General features: G+C 41.5%; 1 protein-coding gene across 1 annotated transcript in view; it reads left to right on the top strand.

Moving 5' to 3' along the window:
- The window catches only part of CDHR3 (cadherin related family member 3), a 97,465-nt gene that overhangs the window by 59,527 nt on the left and 16,741 nt on the right, over nt 1–21,197 (top strand). Inside the window, exons 10-16 of the mRNA XM_036762032.1 lie at nt 3,354–3,522; nt 5,212–5,314; nt 5,459–5,557; nt 9,402–9,628; nt 12,918–13,089; nt 18,286–18,536; nt 19,852–20,033. Coding sequence (XP_036617927.1) covers nt 3,354–3,522; nt 5,212–5,314; nt 5,459–5,557; nt 9,402–9,628; nt 12,918–13,089; nt 18,286–18,536; nt 19,852–20,033 — 1,203 coding nt within the window. The remainder of the gene's footprint in view (nt 1–3,353; nt 3,523–5,211; nt 5,315–5,458; nt 5,558–9,401; nt 9,629–12,917; nt 13,090–18,285; nt 18,537–19,851; nt 20,034–21,197) is intronic.

The raw sequence follows: 21,197 nt of genomic DNA, 5'->3' as shown, positions 1-21,197 counted from the left end.
TTTTTTTCCATTATGGTTGGAGTGAAATCTTTCACATTAAACAAGAGAAGGCAGAGAGTGTAAGGAATGTGTCCAGGGGTACCCAGCCAGTGACTGGAAGTCAGGATTTGAAACTGGGCTTTGCAACTTTTGATATAAGACTATCTCCACTCTTGTCCATATTACATATAAGTTGTTAGCAGATCTGAAATGTTAAGAAAACCAGGAGTGTGCTGGAGTGAGCTTGAAGCGGCTTTTGAGAGCTGATTGTTAAATTTTCAGTGTGAGCATTTATACCGTGAAAATTGACTAATGCTACAATTTAGGGCCTAATTTATTGATTTTTAATGTCTCAATTAAAGAAAGTATAATGAAGAAAATGTTAATCCTTCCAATGACACTGAAAAGTGTGCCTGTGAATATTTTTTTCCAAAGATCTGGTTATCAAACATTTACCAGCACATCCCTGGTATTGCCTCACATTTCTCCCACCCTTGCTGCCTCCTGCATTCCTACCATTATTTATATTCAAGTTGCAAGTCTTATTTATTTGTTTGAGTAAAAAAAGGGTCACAGTGGGAATATTTAAAAACAAACTCCCCTTCCACAAGTTCTTGGATGAATCTTGGCCCTTAAATATTTATTCCTCTATCATGAGACCAGAGAAATGTCCTTCTTCTGAGAGAGTGTTCAAGAGCTGGCAGAATGGCAAGTGAGACGTGAAATCAAGCCCAGCGAGAGCAGCTGGGATTGTCGAGGTCACACTGTCTCTGTGCCAGAGAATCAGGAAGCTCCCATCGATAAGAGAAGAAGAGCATGAACCTCATTCTGTTATCAGCCACTTGCTTCAAGCTCTCGGGAAGGTCTCCAGAGTTTGACAGCTCTTATCCATGACAGAGGGTCTGCTCCTGTGCCTAACAGGTGATGAACAAGCATTACTGGTTGGAGGCATCAAAGGCTCTGCCTGACAGCTCATGTTCTGGTCGTAAATTGTCAGGCATTTGGCTGAGAGCACATCACAAGCTGTTTGTGAGCAAGAGCAGAAACTAATGACAGCCCATTCTGCAACACAGCCTGGCTCTTTCACCTTTGGATGGCAAATAAACCAAGGTCATGTTTGCAAGGTAGCCAAAGCAGCTGCTTTCGGTGGCAGGTGACATGATGGATGGGGACAATGTGGTTTTAAATAATGCCAGTTTGGGATTAAAAGTAATGCGTGGCAGGGAAGAAACCAAAAGCCGCCCCCAGCATGGCCCTGAAGGACAATATGACAGGTCTCCTCTCCATGTCCCTGAACTTTTGGCTCTCAAACTTGTGGGTCTTCAAATGCTGCAGCCTCAAACCTCTCTCAGATCTGCAAGAGTGGCATACCTCCCTTGACTCCCAAATGAGGTCTTGTACTGCTCAGTCTCCAGCTTTGTTTTTCTAAACAGAGAACTGTTTGGGTTTTTGTGTTGTTGGTTTTTTAAAAAAAAATTAGAAAAGAGCCTGCTGCAGCTCATAAATCAGCTAAAACCACAACAGTGTAGATTCTCAGCCCAGGACTCAAAGTGCATGGATACCAGTTTATAAAGAAGCACAAAGGCATTTTGGCTGAATAAGGCATGAGGCAACCTCAGTTACCCATGCTAGTGTGACTTCTTTCCAGAAAGTAAAACCTATCTCTTCTCAGCAGCCAACAGCCATCCTTGCTGTCAGACTTTGCTCAGCTTCTGGCGAGCTATTTCCAGGCTTATCGGGGAAGACTGTGGAGATGGTAAAAGAGAAATCTTTGGCCCCAGAAGTAAAAGAAACAGGGATGGCCTAAAGATCCTCCATGATCCTCCATTTTAGAGAAACAGAAACTCACCTTGACATAACAGTAGTATTTCTCATTGTTTCCATCATATTCTTTCCGGCTTGTTGATCCACGTTCCATTTTGAGGGTTCACCTCAAACAGTGACTTTGGACAAAGCTATACTCATTGTATTTCTCTAACAATAATAGCTCCCTTTTATATAAGCATTTTTCAAAATACTTCCTATGCATAACTCTCGTGGGTCCTTTTGACACGAAGGGTCCAGGTATACCTTGAGAGATATCTCATTTCTCTGGCTTCTTGCCCCCACCAAGATGATCTTGGAACTGTGGTATCTGATAGCATTTCCTCCCAAGGAGATTCACTGGCTCCCTTTACAAGCACATAAGATCAAAAGATCAAAACAAATAATTTGACTGAGAACGTAACAGATCTGGAAACAGACAAGACATTTTTGAGCCCAGGGAAAGCAATGAGCAAGTCTCCCCTCAGAGACCTGCACCATTATTTGTGACTTATAGTACTACCCTGTGTAGGATTCTAGCAAGGAAGTGGCTAAGATATTATTATCTTCTGCATAATTGCTCCCCTCTATCTCTGCTTGCTTCAGATTGATCACTTCCTGCCACTCATCACTATTCCCTGTGGCCCTCTTCCCTCTGCCGTTCTGTGTCGCTCTCCTCAGTTCTCAGCAAGTGGTGGTTGCTTCACCACCAGCCCCTCTTCACTATCTTCTGTGATTCCTGTTTCCCGAAAATTCTCAGCAGCTCCTCTGAGCCTCATTCACTTTCCTCCATGGTTAGTTTTGTCATTCTCCTCTGGCTCCAAGAGGCATCATTCATTGTATTCTTCAAGGAACAAACTCTCTAACAACTAGTGTTTATGGGAAGAACCTACAGTTATGACTACAATTCAGAAAAAATACATTATTTTTAAATCTTGTTCAAAACTTGGAACAGAAAGCGCACTCCTGATAATATATCATGGGGTCAGGAGGCACTTCTTGAAACACACCAACACCATCAAAGTTGAGCTTGATATAGTGAAGAAAGTGCTAGATTTGGAATTAGAGAATCTAGGTTTGAATCTACTTACTTCCTGTTTGACATCAGGCAGATTTATTCTCTCTGGGCTTCGCTTTTCTGATGTGTAAAATGATGGAGTTGGACTCGCTCTAAGGATCCTATGAAGCCAGATCATACCAATGATAAACAGGGTCACTGCAAATCTCCCTAACAGGCAAGAACTCTGTCTGAGCACAGACTATGCTTAATAAACGTGTTTCCTCCTCCCTCCTCTTTTCTACCCTTCCTCCCTCCTTTCCTTCCTTCCCTCCCCTCCCCTCCTCTCCCCTCCCCTCCCTTCCCCTCCTTTCCCCTCCCCTCCCTTCCCCTCCCCTTTTTCCCTTCTCTTCCCCATACTACCTAGCACACTCCTGGGTCCACAGTAGATACTTAATAAATGCCTGTTAAATATAAACAAATTGAAGTTGAAATACCCCACACATGGCTAGTGGCAGGTGCTTAGCAGCCATTTGTGGATTGGGAAAAACATTGAACCAGATCTTTTCAACAGCTTCTCCGTGCGTGAACGAATCAAAAAAATGCTGCTTCTGGATCTGGTGGAACATTGCTTTGATAATGATGCCGAAGCACCAAACAACCAATTCAGTTTCACTGATCTATCTGGAGTAGGAAGCATTGGAAAATTTTTTCAGGATTCATCTGGCTCTGGGAAAATTTGGGTAAGCTAATGGTCTCTGTGTCATTAAAGGGGAATCTTGGGAATGTTGCTATAGATTGTAGGGGATGTTGACTACCCCCAGGAAAGACGTATATGAGCTAACTCCTACAGCAAGAGAACGTGGCTGATATGGCTCATTTTGAAAGACTTCTGACGTTTTCTCAGGATTTTAGCAGGATATGGGAACAATTTGTTGCATGCAACAATGCTGAAGCTCTGAGGACTTATATAATACGCTATTTTTAAAAATTTGTGACTCCATGGTCATAGTAACATGTAGTAGGTTTAAGAACTTCCATTTTTTTCAAAAGCCTTGATATGAAGCATAGAAGTGTGAGGGGAGAACAGATTTAAAAGCACTAGAAGGTGACTTCAGAGGTCATCTAGCCCAAGTTCCTCATTTTACAAGTGAGGAAACTGAGACTCAGAGAGTCTGCCCAAGATCACAGTAGAAGAGTCAGAATTTGAACTCTGGTCCTCTGACTCTAAATCCAGTGTTCTTTCCTTTGTTTCATGCTATTTCCTAATGGTACAAGACGCTAGTGTATTTTTGTAAGATAAGCATATGAAGCAGTGGAAACTCTACTGAAAACAATGGGAAGATGAAGTACGGGCATTCCCACTCCTCACCTAATGAGCAGGCAAAGTCAAAGAGAATAAGCCCAACCAGAAACAATATATGCAATGACTGGGAAAAAAGTGAGTGGAAAAACATTAACAGAAATGAAACTGAATGCTGTTTTTGTTGTAAGGATCAAGTTTGGCCCAGAAGAAGAGATGAGAAAGTGTGGATACTTCTTCTTGTTAGAATGGTAGAGTCTATGGGTCTGGAACATGGAAAATATTATCTGACTCAGTTAATTTGTTCATTAATTCTGCTGAACTGCTTCTCCCCACCCCACTCCATTTTTTGTACTTTGTTTAAAAAATCGCTCTTTATGAAGGCATGAGGTTGGAAATGAAGATGATGTGGAAACAAAATATATGCATACAAAAAATTTATTTGAAGAGTGAGCAGTAGAGTGTCAACATCCCATTTTGGACTGTTAACCTGGTTTGGGATGGGGGAAAAAGAGTTAAATCAGTGTTTGAACTTTCTTGAGCCATTCATAACTACTCATAGCTTAAACTGAATGAGAGCCTGGAAAGGAAATAAATAGGAAGAGGTGGGGGAAGATAAAGAAAAAGGAGGAGGGATAAAAAGAAAAGAAGGTGGGAAGGAGGAGGATTGAGTCTGATGGAAAGGAATAGCATAGCCAATGAGAATATGAGACTTGGAGTCAGGAAATCCTGGGTTCTAAATCTACCCTTACAGAGTACTATGGGCAAGTCACCTAATGCCTCTCAGTCTTAGTTTCCTCATCTGCAAAATATAGATAATAATATCTATAGTAGCTAGCTCACAGTGTTGCCGTGAGGCTCACATGAGACAGTGTATGTAGGGTGTCCCAACAGCTTTGATAGTTTAAAATAGTGCTAAAAGTTTTGGGGCATCCTGCATATAAGACATTTTGTAAACTTGAAAGTGCGATATATGATTTGGAAGAGGTCTCTTTGTCTTCTTCCCCATTCACCATCATCCTACCCTTACCACCTCAATTTTTTGAAAGGAAGGATAATGTTGCTAATGTTATTTACAGTGTGTGAGTTTCTCCCAGTATGACCTCAGATCTGTTGGTTTTTCATCTAGCTGATAGGTGATCTGGACTATGAAGATTCAAATAATCTAGCAACTGGGAATAAATATGCTTTAACAATCCAGGTGCAGGACACTGCAGCTCCTTACTATAAAAGTAAGTGTGCCCTTGACTTTTTGCCTAACAGATGTTTTGCCATGAGAGCAGAAATAAATAAGTTAGTTGACACACAAGTGTTCAAAAGAAGATGCCAGAAGAGAACTTTGAAATTTCACAATATTCTCTCTGCTCCTTTTTCAGGTACTATCTACATTTATATCCAAACAATTCCAGAAAATGAACATCCTCTACATTTCGATAATGCATCCTATGTATTTGAAGTTTTAGAATTGAAGTCAGGTGAGTAAAGCAGATAGGTAATAAAATGATGGCAGTTAGGTGGCAAAGTGGATAGAGCACTGGTCTGGAAACCAGGAAGACTCATCTTCCTGAGTTCAAATCTGGCCTCAGACACTTACTAGCTATGTGACCCTGGGCAAGTCACTTAACTATTTGCCTCAGTGTCCATATTTGCAAAATGAGCTAGAGAAGGAATGGCAAACATTCCAGTATCTTTGCCAAGAAAACCCTCAACTGGGTCATGAAGAGTTGGACACGACTGAACAACAACAACAAAATAAAATGATAGTGCTAGTGATAGAAATCTAGAGCCAAATGATGTATTCTTTTGGGGGTAAGGGAAGGGAACAAGCACCTAGTATGTGCCAGGCATTGTGCTATTATCTCATTAGGAATCATAGACCTAGTGCTGGGGGGAACCTGAGAAGCCATCTAGTGGATTTTATAGAGGAGGTCCCTAGAGGCTATCTGACTTGCCCAAGGTCACACACGCAATAAACATCAGAGATGGGATTCCCACCAAGATCTTCTCAGTCCAGAGTTAATGCTTTTTCCACTATGTCCTAAGAGAGAGCAGCCACTGCTAAGTGCATAGGTCTCATTCTACACAGTTACTCACAGTTGGGAAATGCATGTTGTACCTCTTAGTTTCAAAAATGGACACAGCTGCCCAAGCGTCATTTACTGAAGAAAATCTCATTTCTCTCACCTGTTATTTACCTAAAAAAACATGAGATTCCATTTTCTGCCTATTTGCCTTTTTGTACCCCAAGCTCCCCTGCCATCTTTACTGTCTACTCCTCAGATTTTTACCTGGCTCCTCTTTTTAAAAAGAAAAAGAGTCTTCTTTCATAACTTTCCTCCGATATAGGATATAACCTCCTTGAAGGCAGGGACTGTCTTTGCATTTGTGGTTGTATTCCTAGCACTTGGTCCGTAGTAAACAATAAGTGTATTTTTCTTCTTTCCTTCATTCATAAGGAAACTTCTCTTCCTTCCTGTTCATCTTTCTTGAAGTTTCTTAAATCCTCTGCTTAGCAACAATCTGATTTATACGATCTCTCTCATTTTAAGAATGAATTCTCCGGTTAGTGTTCTGATTGATTTCTTCCCATCTCTCCTAGTTCAAAAGTTAATTTACACAAATAACCCTTGAATAACAACTTCAATCTTAGTTACAAGAGCAGCTCTTTCCTTAGGTTTCTACCATCTCTCTCTATGTTGGACCTCAAACAACACAAACAACTTACAACATAGTCCTCTCCATTTCATTTTCTCTCCCTGCAGACTCTCTTTCTCTGATATTCAGCTTACATGAAGAAAGGAAAACAAAATCTTTTCCAATCTCTATGCCTTAGCTTCAGGGAGTCAATAGGGTGTGTCTAGAAGTTTTTTGGATAAATTGTATTTTATGCCATTTAGAGATGGAAGGAGGAAGCTGTAATATTCTGTGTTCTGTCCAGCCCCTCTCACCCTCCTCCAGCTAACTTGTCTGACCTTCCATTTGAATTGTATATATCTTATATGTAGATGGTTGTCTGCATATTGTCTCCCCCTATTAGACTATAAGCTCTGTCAGGGCAGGGATGATCTGTTTGTCTTTCTTTGTATCCCCAGCACTCTAACATAGTGCCTGGCACCTAGTAGGCACTTAAATGTTTGTCGACTGACTCACTGACTGACTTGGGAACTGGTCTAGTTTGCTTTGTGAAGGTTATTTTAAAAATATACTCCCAAAGATTGTCATAATAAATGAATAATATAGTGTGACTGCTTTTTAAAAGAGTATAAAGGCAGCTAGGTGGCATAGTGGATAGAGCACAAGTTCTAGAGTCAGAGTGGATAGAATTCTGGTCCTGAAGTCAGGAAGCCTCATCTTCCTGAGTTCAAACCTGGCCTCAGACCCTTACTAGCTGTGTGACTCTAGGCAAGTCACTTAAACTTGTTTGCTTCAGTTTCCTTATCTGTAAAATGAGCTAGAGAAGGAAATGGCAAACCACTCTAGTATCTTTGCCAAGAAAAACTCAAATGGGGTTACGAAGAGTTAGATATGATTGAAATGACTTAAGAACAACAACAGAAACTCTGGGCAAATCACTTTTATCTCAATGAGATTCAGTTTTCTCATCTGTGTAATATAGATGTGGATTCTTCCACATGATATAAAATGGCTGGCCTACAGGTGGCACGGGTATACAGATATCTGATCTGAGACCTGGCCCACCCCTTTTTAAGGGAGACAGACTAGGATTTCTGCCTTTGTGGGGAGCAGAAGGAAGAATGTGGCTGAATGATCAGTCCTTCACTCTTCTCTTTCCAGGAGGAAATTAGGCTCAAATTGTGTCTGTCTACCACACATCAAATATTTGTAGTCCAGGAGTCTGATTCTTTTGAAGTTCAAGATAAACACCACTTTCCCTGATCACTCTCAAGAGGAGAGTAACACTTGGCTTCCTCCTGGCCACCTACAGAGTTAACTCACTCTTCCTGCTGATTCCACACAAAACAGTCTCAGATATCAAGCAAACACATTTATCTAAGCAAACAGTAAGCAGAAACCAGAGGTAGTTATACAGATTAGTGCAGAAGAAAGAAGACAAATGAGTAGATGAGCTCTTTGGCTAGGAGTAAAGTAAAATCCCACCTCCACCAAGGGGAGAATGATCTCATCAGGAAAGTCCATTCTTAGCTTCTCTCATGTTTTAGCTTATATCAGCCTCTAGTATTGCATGTGCAAGGAGTCAAGGTACACGCTAGCTTCCCACACATCTGTGGCTCCAGAGAGATCTCCCATCTGAAATTCAAAAGTTTGCTGTCTGTTTCCTTTCCTAAGTCTTTCTATCTTAAGTGGTCTCTCAGCCAATCAGGAGGCAAATCCTCCCTTCTGTGATATAGTGTCACAAGTTTGTCCTTATGGGAATCACCCCAGGCTTGGGAAGGATGAAGGTTACATTGTGGTGGAGTGTAGGTTACATTATATAGCGTAGTGGATAGATTATTAGACAGTCAGAAGACTTGAGTTCAAGTTCCAGAGGTTACATTCCTTCTCTGGGGCAAAATTTTTGTAGTCCCTTAAAAAAAATTCAGGGTAAGGTTGAAACTAGTAAACTATACAAAGTGAAGTGAAGAAAATACTATAAGGAAAGAGCTAAAGTCATCAAAGATGCTGCAGAGTATCCTTTGAGGTCAATAAATGGCAGTGATAAGGCTTAGGACTCTAGTGCCCCATGCATCGTAAAAGGAAGGCCCTGAAATCTTTAACCCTACAGTGACAATACTAATGAACATCCTTATTTTGCTAAGAAATTTGCAAAGTAAGTTAGATACATTGTGTCATTGGAGCCTTGTAACAACCCTAATGAGGTCAGTACTACAGGATCATATTTAGTTCACCAATGGGAAAAGTGAGGATCAGAACAGTTATGTGACTGGCCCAGGGTCACAACGCTGGTAAATTCCAGAGTCAGGATTTAAACTCAGGTAGAACACTGGACTTGTAATCAGGAAGACCTGAGTTCAAATCCAGCCTTAGCCACAGTGCTCTGTGGCCCTGGCTGGGCGAGTCACTTAACCTCTGTTTGCTTTAATCCACTGGAGAAGGAAATGGCAAATCACTCCAGTATCTTTGATAAGAAAACCTCACATAGTGATCGTGAGGGTCATGAAGAGTCAGACATGACAACAGTTGAACAACTACCTAATTCTAGCGATCTAGCCACGGTTACAATAATTCCTCCCTGTGGTGATTGGAGGCATCTATTCCAACATATGTTCTTTCCCTCTGCCCTCCCCTCTGCAAAAAACAACAACAAAAATCTCATCTGAAATGCTTTCTTCCTTTCAGTTCAATCACGCATTGGGCAGGTTCACGCAAGGGATGAAGATTACCCACAAAGTGATATCACCTATTCCATTCTCACTGGGGGCTCCACCGTCCAGTACATGGGCCTATTTTGGATCAACCCTAAAACAGGGGTGCTCCAGCTGGTGACTGAGGCCGACTTTGAATCTGACCCACAGCACGTCCTCACTGTGCAGGCTACCAACAAAGAGGAGAGCAGCACAGCCACTGTGAGTAAGGAGAGCCTGCCTGTTGAATTTTCCTTAAGCTTTTCAGACATCATGGGCTGAAAAAAGTTAGGGGCAAAATCTCTGAGCTCTGCAGGAAGTCGTGTGAATGGCTAAACATAACCTGTAGCTCTTGGATTGAGTACGGTTTTGAGGAATCAATACATTTCCCAAGCCATTGCAGTGTTTCCAAGAAAATGAGAGTAGCCTGCAGCAAGCATCCCTGTCACATGGTAGAAATGGAAAAAAATTAAAGTCTCTATGCCCAAGGGCACACCTTGAGTCAAGATAAGGGCTAGGATCAATGGGCAGACTGCATAATTCCCAAGCTACTGCTTTCATCCATTAATAAATTCTAATGCACAACATACATTCCCATGCACAGTGAGCCTGGCTACATTTCCAAAATGCTGTGAAACCAAAAAAAGTGACAGGTATAGTCACCCACCTGAGATCTAATAACTAGACATTTTTCCACCTAGGGCAAAAACAGCTGAGTGAGCAAAGTAGGAAAGTATTGTGGATATAGTTGTTGCAAGAGAGGAGGTAGTCTGTCCTTTCCTCCCCCTTGTCCCCCTCCACTGCCCCAGGAGTTGGGTGGAAAAGTGGACCCAGAAAAGAGGTGCCTCTAGGATAGGACCCAGTGGAGTGGCGGTGGGGAGACATGACTATGTTGCACTGCAGTTCAGGTGATAGTACTCTGGGGTGGTGGCCATGCCACGTGGCAAATTTGGTGATAAACCTAGGGGTGTCCTTTCAGGAAGGGAGTACACTCCACTCTCTCCCTAATCATGCCAATCCAATCCAATCCGATTCAGTCAGCATTTACTAAGTTCCTACTATGTGCCAGGCACAATCGTGCTAAATGCTGGGGATGCAATGAATAAAAACAAAGACAATCCCTGCCCTCAAGGAGATTATAATCTAAAGGGGGAGACAATACACAAAAGGAGGCAGGGCATTGGGGTGGGAAGAAACTAGGAGGTAAATGGTGAAGAAAGAATTGAAACCAGACAGGGCAGCAGGTACAAAGTGGAGTGATTAGCTGAGAGTTCCATTTCTGACCTTTATAAAGGAAGGCATTGGGAGTTTAGTGCTGAAGCCTCCAATCAGAGGGAGATGAGGCTGAGAGAGGTGGTGTCAGTCGAGGATTGAATTAGCAGCCAGGTAGAGTTTAAAAGCGATGAGCTTTTCCAGGGAGGGGTATCCGGTTCCATGGAGTTGAAACCAGGCAAGGCAACAGATGCAGAGTAGAGGGTGAACCCTGGGACAAGACCCTTTTTGTTCTCTGCCGGCTGCAGCTCTGCCGTCAGCAATACACAGTTTCACAATTCTCACTCTTATTGTTTAGATGCTGCAGCAGAATATATTCTATCTGGAGGTATGTCTGGAAAAGAGGGCAGCCGCTGGATCAATTGCACTGTCAGCAATTAAAAGTAGTTGAAGATAATGGGATGACTACTTACAGGGAACCATTTTTCCCCCTATTCTATCAGCAAACCCAGTGAAGTGTGAAAGAAACATAAACTGAACTAATGGGTAGTCTGGTCAAGTGGAGAGAACTGTTGGGAAGAAGTCAAGAAACTGAGTTCCGTTCTCAGCTTTCTTCCTAATTTTCCATGGCATTTTGAGCAATATGGAATTCTCCTTATTTCAGTACCTACTAAGCAGACATTAAAATTATAGCTAAAAGCCAACAAAGTCCAGTCCCAGGAGCAACTTGTTTTGAATCAATGAGTTTTAAGGGTTTTTTTTTAATAAAACCAAGGGCTCAGAATTGCTGGCTTGGCTGGAGAGAGACAGTATTAAATCAGAGACTAACTGGGGATCGTGTAGAGTTCTCTAAAAAATCAATAGATTCCTGATTGGGGGACTAAGTAAGCTAAAATTTGATTTCAATCCTAAATTCAGAAATAATTGAATTGCCTAAATTCCAAAGTTAGACTAAATTTGTCCACATTTTGAAAATGGATGTAGGTACTAGTGGGTCAAGGTGGAAACTGACCTGAATGATGTGCCAGGCTATACTCCAGTTTACCAGCCCTAGAAGAAAGCAGGGAAAGATCAGACTATGACCACCTCTGAGGCTGCCTAGCTTAGATGGTCAGAGTCTCAAGATAATGAAATTAAAGTCCTGGATTTGATCTCAGTGGGATCAGTTGTGTCCAGTCTGCTGTGACCACATACACCAGGGCTGTCTAAAATACGGCCCACGGGCCGCATGTGGCCTGCAGTATGATTTTATGTGGCTCGCCTAAAAGCATAGAAATTGACATAAATGCTTTAGTGAATGAAGCTGAGCTACGCAGAGCTCTCACTAAAATGGCAAATCAAAGTATATTGTCTATCGTTTCAATAAAAACTTTGAAAAGTACCATGACTTTTTGTAGGGCTTGCTAAACCTAAGGTAAGACTACAAATTAACTATTATATTAGTGTACTGTATTTTTTATTCTGGGTGCGGCCCTCAAATAATTATTTTATTTTAATGCAGCCCTAAGATAACCTAAGGTTGGACAGCCCTGGCACGGACCATAACCCTAACTTGGGCTTCTCACTGGCCACACACAGCAGCAGGGAAGAAAGTAGTATGGGCAATCTGCAACCATTCCTGAGGAAAAAAATCTGCCATCATTTTGGTATATCTAGAATTTAAAGAGTACTTGGAGGTTTGCAAAGTGGTTTTTTTTACCAATATCATCAAATTTTATTTTCACAACAACCCTGGAAGGTATATGCTATTATTATGGTCATTTTATATATGAAGATACTGGGGCTGACAGATGTTAACTGACTTACCCAGGATCAGACAGCTAGTAAGTTTCTGAAGTGGGATTTGAATTCAGTGTACCACCTTGCTGTTTCATGTATATGTGTGTGTGTGTGTATATATATATACATATGTGTGTATGTATGTATATATACACATATATGTGTATGTGTGTATATACATGTGTGCATGTATATATACATATATGTGTATGCATGTGTGTATGTGTGTATATATATGTGTATATATACATATGAGGGTATGTGTGGGTATGTGTGTGTATATAGATATGTATGTATATATACATAAATGTGTACGTGTATATATATGTATGTATATATACATGTGTGTATGTGTGTATATACATATGTGTGTATATATGTGTATGTATGTGTGTATGTGTGTGTGTATACGTGTGTGTGTGTGTGTGTGTGTCATGTCTAATTATTATGGCAAAGGAAGATAGTTCTGTGGAGGAGATTGGGAATCCGTCATCTGACCGGTGGTTTCTCCTTTCTCTAGGTGACTGTGAACATTCTTGATGAAAACGATGAAAAACCAACGTGTGAACCAAATTTCTATTTCCTGACAATCCCGGTGGACCTAAGAGTTGGCACAAACATTCGGAATTTCAAACTGACGTGCACTGACAAAGATTCCAGCCCCAGATCTTTTCGTTACTTTGTTGGTGAAGGTAGAGCGTTTGACTCAGAATCACAGAATCTCAGTCAGGACCTCACAGGCTATCTGGTCCCACTCAAATAAGAATTGACTCCATAATGTACCCAACAAGTTGTCCTTGTCTGCTTGAAACCCTCTAGTTAGGAGGAATATACTTTCTTCAGAGTTATTGGGATTGGCCTAATGGATAGGAAGTATTTCCCTGCATCAAGACTAAATCTGTATCTCTGCAATTTGCACTTTTTGTTCCTAATTCTGTCCTCTGGGGTTGAGGAGAGCAAATTGGAGCCTTCTTCTACTTAATAGTCCTTCAAATATTAAAAAACAGCTATCATGCCTTCCTTAAGTTTTCCTTTTCTTGGCTAGACTTATTAATTTCCACCATATAGTGTTTCAATGGCAAAACTCAGAGTCCTTCCCCATTCTAGCTGGTCTCTCTAGATACGCTCTGGTTTATCCATGTCCTACCTGCAATCAAACATAATAGTCTGACAAGGTAGCATAAAGTAGTAGCGTCACCTTCCTGCTCCTGACTACCATGCTTCTCTTAATGTAGATAAACATCACATTAACTTAGCTGCCATACTGATTAATCATGTATTCCATTAAAATTCCCAGATCCTTTTCGGATGAATTGCTGTCTTGCCATGATTCTCTGATTTTGTATTTGCATCATTGGGTTTTTGAACCGAAATGTAATACTTTATATATATACACACCTATTAAATTTCATATTATTCTATTCAGCCTGATATTCTGGCCTATCCAGATGTTTTTGAATCTTGATGTTGTCATCTTGCAAGTTAGCTGCCCTTCCTACTTTTGTGTCATCTGCAAATCTGATCTAAATTAGTATGCAACTAATATATGGTTTCATACAAATTAGCATATAGCCTGTTTGCCTCAGTTCCTCATCTGTAAAACGAGCTGGAGAAGGAAATGGCAAACCACTCCAGTATCTTTGCCAAAAAAACAAACAAACAAATGGGGTCATGAAGAGTCAGATGCAACTGAAAATGACTGAACAAGAAATATGTACGAGAGAGAGAGAGAGAGAGAGAGAGAGAGAGAGAGAGAGAGAAGAAGAAGAAGAAGAAGAAGAAGAAGAAGAAGAAGAAGAAGAAGAAGAAGAAGAAGGAGGAGGAGGAGGAGGAGGAGGAGGAGAGGAGGAGGAGGAGGAGGAGGAGGAGGAGGAGGAGGAGGAGGAGGAGGAGGAGAGAGGAGGAGGAGGGAGGAGGAGGAGGAGGAAGAGAAGGAGGAAGAGGAGGAGGAGGAGGAGGAAGAGGAGGAGGTGGAGGAGGAGGCAGCAATTGGCAGCACAGTGGATAGAGTGCTGAGCCTGGAATCAGGAAGATGTGAATTCAAATCTGACCTCAAACACTTACTAGCTGTGAGACCCTGGGCAAGTCACTTCACCTCACTTTGGCTCAGTTTCCTCAACTATAAAACAGTGGTAATAATAGCACCTACCTTGCAGGATTATTGTGAGGATCAAATGAAAAAATTTATAAAAAGCACTTAGCACAGTGCCTAGTACACAGTAAGAGCTATATAAATACTTATTCCCCCTTCCTTCCATTTCACTAGTATAATAAATTAATACATATATAGAAATTCATGTATATATATACATATACACTAAGTTGTATACAAATGAGCATATATCCGTATATATATACTCCCTATATTTTTATTAAAATATACGCATATATACACACATTAGTATATATCTAATATATGGTTTCCTATGGCCCCAAAACTGTGCCCCCCAAAATAATTATAGTTTGAGGTCTTAGCCATTTTGGAAGGTCAGGAAGATGTGCACAGCACAGTGCCTTTGGACATAAAAGCACTCACTAAATATGGAATGAATGAGTGACTGTGCTTATGGACTGATCTAGGTTATGGGCTTGGGAAAATTAGATACTAAGTGAGGCCAGAAGGGTTTGTGAAGGGAAAATGAGATTTGCCTGGTGCTGTCATGGTCCTGTTTCTGCTCCGTCTTGTTCCCCTTTCTCTTCTTGTGACCCCCTGGCCACAGTTTGCCTAAGGTAGGGAGTAAGTAGGTGGGATGTCTATGTCATTGATGGTGATCTTTTGACCCAGCGCACAGACCATTCCCAAGATTCCAGAATCCATATTAGTTTCATTGTGTTTTCATTTTAGACTAACTCCCTGAGCACTTCCTTTTGTAAGGACTTATAATGGTTTTCAGGGAATCAGAGTCATCTGTCAGGGTAATAATGGATTAAGTGCATTTTGAGAAATTTGCCCTCTGGGATTCTCCTATGCCTCATTCATTTTCTTTCCTTTAAAAATGTACCACCATGGAAAAAGGAAAAAGAAAGAATACCTCTCAATGGAAATTAGACCAAAAGTAACTTCACTAATGAAATGTTAAAGGCCAGGGATTTAAGCCCAAACAAGTAAAACAGTTCCAAGTAAAAGAAGAAAATCTATTCTTTGCCCCCTGCTGAACTCTGGAGTGGCAGGATCCCAAAGCAGTGGGGGCTCTCACCAAGCGTGTGCGTCACAAAACCCAGAGGTGAAAACTGCCTCCAGATTGGAAGTCTTCTAAGATGAAAATAATCTATACTCAGCAAGACCCCAAAGGCCTTTTGGTGAGCCCTGCTGCGAAAAGAGAGAAAATTGCATCATCCCCTGCTCCATTTACTAGTTTTCACTCAGTAACAAGTCTAGAGCCACTGGAGAAATGAGCTGAATATAACGGATGAGGGTAATATGACCAAACCTCATATGCCTCACTCAGACAAGAGTGACTGAAATGAATGAAAAATCATTGAAAAAGTCAGGCACGCTGCAGAGCGCTGAAAGTACAGACACAAACAAGCAAGGTAGTCCCTGCCCTCAAGGAACTTACTTTCTAATGGGGAGACACAACATATAAAGGGGAGATAGAATAGTGGGAGGATATTTCAGCATGATTTGGAAGTACAGGGAGTGATGTGGAGACATGGTTCTAGGTGGGATGAAAAAACTCACCATCATCATCATCGTCATCATCATCGTAACCAACATATAGTGCTTACTCTGTGCCAGGCACTGGGCTAAACACTTTATAGTGGTTATCTCATCTGATCCTCACAACAACCTCCGGGAGGTGGGTGTTGCTATTATGTTTATTTTACAGATAAGGAAACTGAGGCAAACAGAGGTTAAAGTGACTTGCCTGGGCTCACATAGCTAGTAAGTTTCTGAGACTGGATTTGAACTCAGGTTTTCTTGCCTCTAGGCCTGGCACTTTGCAGCCCAAAGTCTTAGGGGCTGAGTCTAGGATTCGGTGGAAGGGAAATGAAGAAGATGACATAAGCCTGGGCAGGGATGGGAAGCAGATGGGAAGATTCTGGGAATGCTTAATAGCATGAGGAAGGGCCCCAGCAATGTCTGGTAAATCTTTTCTTTCTAGAGGTACCAGAAACCTCTCCTCGTTGACTAGCTATGGGCTCTAGTTGAGGAGGGACAGCTAGGGGGCACAGTAGTATTGGGCCTGGAGTCAGAAAGATTCATCTTTGTGAGTTCAAATCCAGCCTCAGATACTTAATAGCTGTGTGATCCTAGGTAAGTCACTCAACCCTGTTTGCCTCAGTTTCTTCATCTGTAAAATGAGCTGGAGAAGGAAATGGCAAACTACTGTAGTATCTTTGCCAAGAAAACCCCAAATGGGGTCAAAAAGAACTAGACGAGACTGAAACAAGTGAACAACTGGTCCTGTGGGTGTTATACCCTGTATCATGAAGCAGCACAGAGCAGCATGGCCCTTACCTCTTGACCTTAACCATGGACTATTGGGTACTTAGGGTCACTATAACGTGGACACAACTTCCTTAAGAGGATTGTAGTTCTGTTCATTTGCAGAGTCATAAGGGAATGTCCTGGAATCCTCTTCATTCCCTTCCCACTAGCTCCTTGACTGTGCCCTGAGACTCTGGGCTCTGCTAGTAAGTTTTCCATTTATCTTGCCTGGAAAATTCAAAGGGGTGGGACTATCTTGATGCCTGTATTTTTATCCTCCTCAAGTAAATGCTTATTATGATAAAGATAAAAATCACTGAAGAGCCTTCATGGAGGTAATTTAGTTCATATCTAAAAATCATCACGGTGATGCTATATAGCACATGTCCTTTTTTCTCCTTATTTTGATCCTTAACAAAATTGAATATCCTGAAAGTTCGTTGCTGTTTCTAAACACATGTTGAGCCCAGGGATGTCACTAATGGAATAGACACATTGTTCACCAAAAATGTAGGATTGTTTTGGGGTTTTTTTTTTGGAAGGGTGAAGGAGGAGGCCTGGGAGGTAGGAAAAGGCAAACTCTCTAGTAATTAGAGCTGTCCTAGCATGGAAAGGGCTTCCTTGTGAGGTAATGAATTCCCTTTCACCAACAGTCTTCAGGAGGCCACAGGATGGTCACTTGTCAGGGCTATTGCAGAAAGCTCCTAATTGGTCTCCTTTTCTTGAGTCTCTCCCCTGTCCAATCCATCCTGTACCCAGTTCCCAAAGTGATTTTCCTTAAATGTGGGTCTGACCATATTACTCCTTTACTTCATTAATGCCAAAGACTACCTATCGATTCTTGGATCACATATAAACTCCTGTGGTTTTTAAAATCCTTCACAGCCTGGCCCCGACTTACCTTCCTTATCTCATTACTCATTATTCCTCTTTCCATATCACTGGCCTTGTCAAACTAACCTTCCTGCTGTTTCTTACACATCACACTCTACGTTCCCCCTCAATGCCTTTCCATTGGCCATCCCTCATTCCGGGAATGCTCTCTCCAGTCACCTTCCTCATAGAATCCCTTACTTCCTTCAAAATTCAGCTCAGTCAGTACCTTCTATGTGAAGCCCTTCCTGATCCCTCCAGTTACTACTGTCTACCCTCCCTGAGCCACCTTGTATCGATTTCATATTTATTCTGGACATATGCATACACAACCACACACATGTTGTCTGCCTTAATAAACCATAAACCTTTTGAGAGTGGGGACTGCTCTATTTCTATCTTCCTACTTCTATAGTAGGTGCTTAAGAAATGCTTGTTGATTGATTGCTAGATCATATGATTTTTTACTCAGGTATGAATTAGACTAGATGACTTCTGAAGTCTTTTAAAATATATTACTGTTTGTCTGATCGTCTCCTTTTTCTCTCCCGCCTCCATGATCTTGTTCTAAAAACCTATTTAGGGAACAAGAACAATCATTTTGCTTTCTCCCCCAATGCTGGATCAAATATCACAAGCCTCCTGCTCGCAACCCCTTTCGATTATTCCAGCGGTTTTGATAAAGCCTGGGACTACAAGCTGCTCATTTACATAACAGATGACAACCTGCTGACCAGCAGGAAGAAAGCGGAGGCTTTTGTTCAAACAGGAACAGTGACATTGAATATCCGAGTCGTGCCTCGCCCAACCACGGCCATCACCACCACCTCCACGGTAAGGGCCTTTGCCTCCAACCACATTCTTAGAGCTCTTTGACCCTGGAGGAAATACTACAGACTTGAGAAGACCTCAATGGCTAGGAGGTGTGTTAGGGGATTGAATCTTGTGTGTGTTAGAGCGCAGGGGAGCAGGCCTCATGCTCAGATGGAAATGTACATGGCTGCTCCATTCATAAAAGCCAACAAGAAATTTAACTTCTCGTGCTGTGGTCATGTGGCTTGGAGCAACAACTTGTTTTTTCTTAACCAACCATTGATAAGCCATAGCTTGGCTGATGGGCTGATTTTTATTGTCCAGCTGATACTACTACAGCCACTACCAAGCACCCACCAGGCTGACGAGCATTGTCTTCCCCACCCCACCTTACAGAAGAATCTCACAGGATTATAAGCAGAGGGAAATCCAGTCACTGTTTGGCTCTCACCCAGCTCACTCGCTAACCTCAAAGTGATAATACAGAGCTGAAGGAAACTAAGAGTAACTACTCTTGAGACGATTGAAAGATACTTGAGCGGTGTTGTGCCTTTTCAGTGAAATACTTGTTGCCGAGGCAGACTCGAGCATGCATGTGTTGGCAAGAGCTAATGGGATCTGGGGGCTTGGCTCTTTGGGGAGGTGTGCGGTATAGTGTATACACAGCTAGCCTTGGACTTAGGAAAGCCCATATTCAAAACCTGTTCTCATACACATAAGCTGTCCGTGTCCCAGGCAATTCTCCAAGGTGTTAAGTTGCAGAAAAGTCATAAATTTGCATTGGTAGAGGGAATTTTCTCATTAGAAGTTTCCTCAACCAATATAATCATATGTATGTATATATATATATGTATGTATATATATACATACATACATAATATACTTACATACATGTGTAGGTATACATGTAGGTACACACAGATAGCATTGCACATAAATGTATGTGTGCGCATATATGTATATGTTTATGTTTGCATATGCATAGTATATGTTACTCATGTATACCTGCCGATACTTATTTATGAATGTGTGTATATCTCTAGCCAGATTGGGATAAAGTTTGAAGTAGGGACTGCCAGCCCTCACATATTCCTTAACTCTTTCAGATTTTGAATTAATGGATACTTGGGAATATATATATTTTATACCAGAGCACAGGATGAGATAAAAATGAATAGAAGCAGAAAGAGTCCCAGACATACCACTATCCAATTTCTAAAATAAAATTCATGAGTAGAAATGGAAATGAAACATCATGAGTAGAAAATATAAGTTCTAATTTATACTAAGACCCTATCACCACCACCGCCCTCCCCCTTTCTCTCTTCTTTTCAAGCCCAGAATCACATACCTGATTCAGAGGAAAAATGTTTATTCTTCATCAGCTTGGTATGTACCATTCATTATTACTGTGGGCTCCATGCTACTCTTGGGTCTCCTGGGATACCAGTTCTTCCTACTGGTGAAATTCATCCGAAGATACTGCTCCTTCAAGACCAAGGAAGATAAAGAATCCTCGTAAGTCGCTCCATGAGCCTGATCCTTTTTACGACCTAGGGGAACCGATTCCAGTTATACCAACTCATAGGAAAAAGATAACCTTTTCCTGCGTAGCCTGAGGCCCCCAGGGAGAAGGGAAGGGGCAGGGAGATGGCAAACAAGTAGATGCTTTCCACAGGCTCAAAAACACCAAGTACTTACTCGCATTGAGAAACCATTCCTTCTCTTTCCCTGGTAAAATGATCTGTGCTGATGTGGCAGGAACTTTATGGAATTAGGCCTTCCAATCTTTTGTCCCTCTGCCATTGTCTCTAATTACTGAGAAGTACCATCTTGAATAGTAATAAAAAAGCATATTTACTCACTTATTTTCTGTTTGGAAAAGGACTAGAAAGGCAGTGTGGTATAGTGGCTAGAGAGCTAGCCTTGGAGTCAGGAAAGCTGGGTTCAAATTCCGCATCTGACTCACACTATGTGACCTCCCAACAAGTCTCTGAACCTTTTAGTGGCCCAGACAATTCATTAAGACTATAAGTTGCAAAGCAGGTGCTGATCTACAATGGTAAAAGGAGTTTCCTGATTTTTAGATCCATGTAATGATTAAATTACAGCTCCAGGCCAAAAAAAATTTTTTTTAAAATAGGGGCCAATAGAGATGGAATTGGAGAAAGCCACAAGGTCTAATAAGATGCTGCCTCCAGAGGCAGCTAGGTGGTGTAGTGGAGAGAGCTCAGTCTCTAAGGTCAGGAGGTCCTGAGTTCAAATCTAGCCTCAGACATTGATTGAGTGTCACTTGACTGGACTTATGCTGGGACTTGGATTGGACTTGACATTTGGTGATCCTAGGCAAGTTACTTAACCCTGATTTCCTCACCAAAAAGGCCTATGATTTCAATGGTATAGGGGATCTCCAGTGTGAAGAGTTTTTCCACTGATGTAATTTATAAACTACTGATGTAGTTTATAAATTACTCATCTGTAACTTATAGATTTAGAGTTGCCCAATGTGTAACCTGAGGGGTAAAGTGACTAGCCTAAGGTCACCCAGCTACTATGTGTCAGGTGCAGGACTTGAACCTAAGTCTCACCGATTATAGCACAGCTTTCTTTTCCTCTACTACACCATAAACATATCTCATTGCCATCTTCCCTATGGAAAAAAAGAAACTAAGATATGTAAAA

This window comes from Trichosurus vulpecula, chromosome 5 (assembly GCF_011100635.1).
Source record: "Trichosurus vulpecula isolate mTriVul1 chromosome 5, mTriVul1.pri, whole genome shotgun sequence".
Taxonomy (NCBI): domain Eukaryota; kingdom Metazoa; phylum Chordata; class Mammalia; order Diprotodontia; family Phalangeridae; genus Trichosurus; species Trichosurus vulpecula.
Note: the sequence above shows the minus strand (reverse complement) of the source record. Positions and strands in the feature narration are given on the sequence as shown.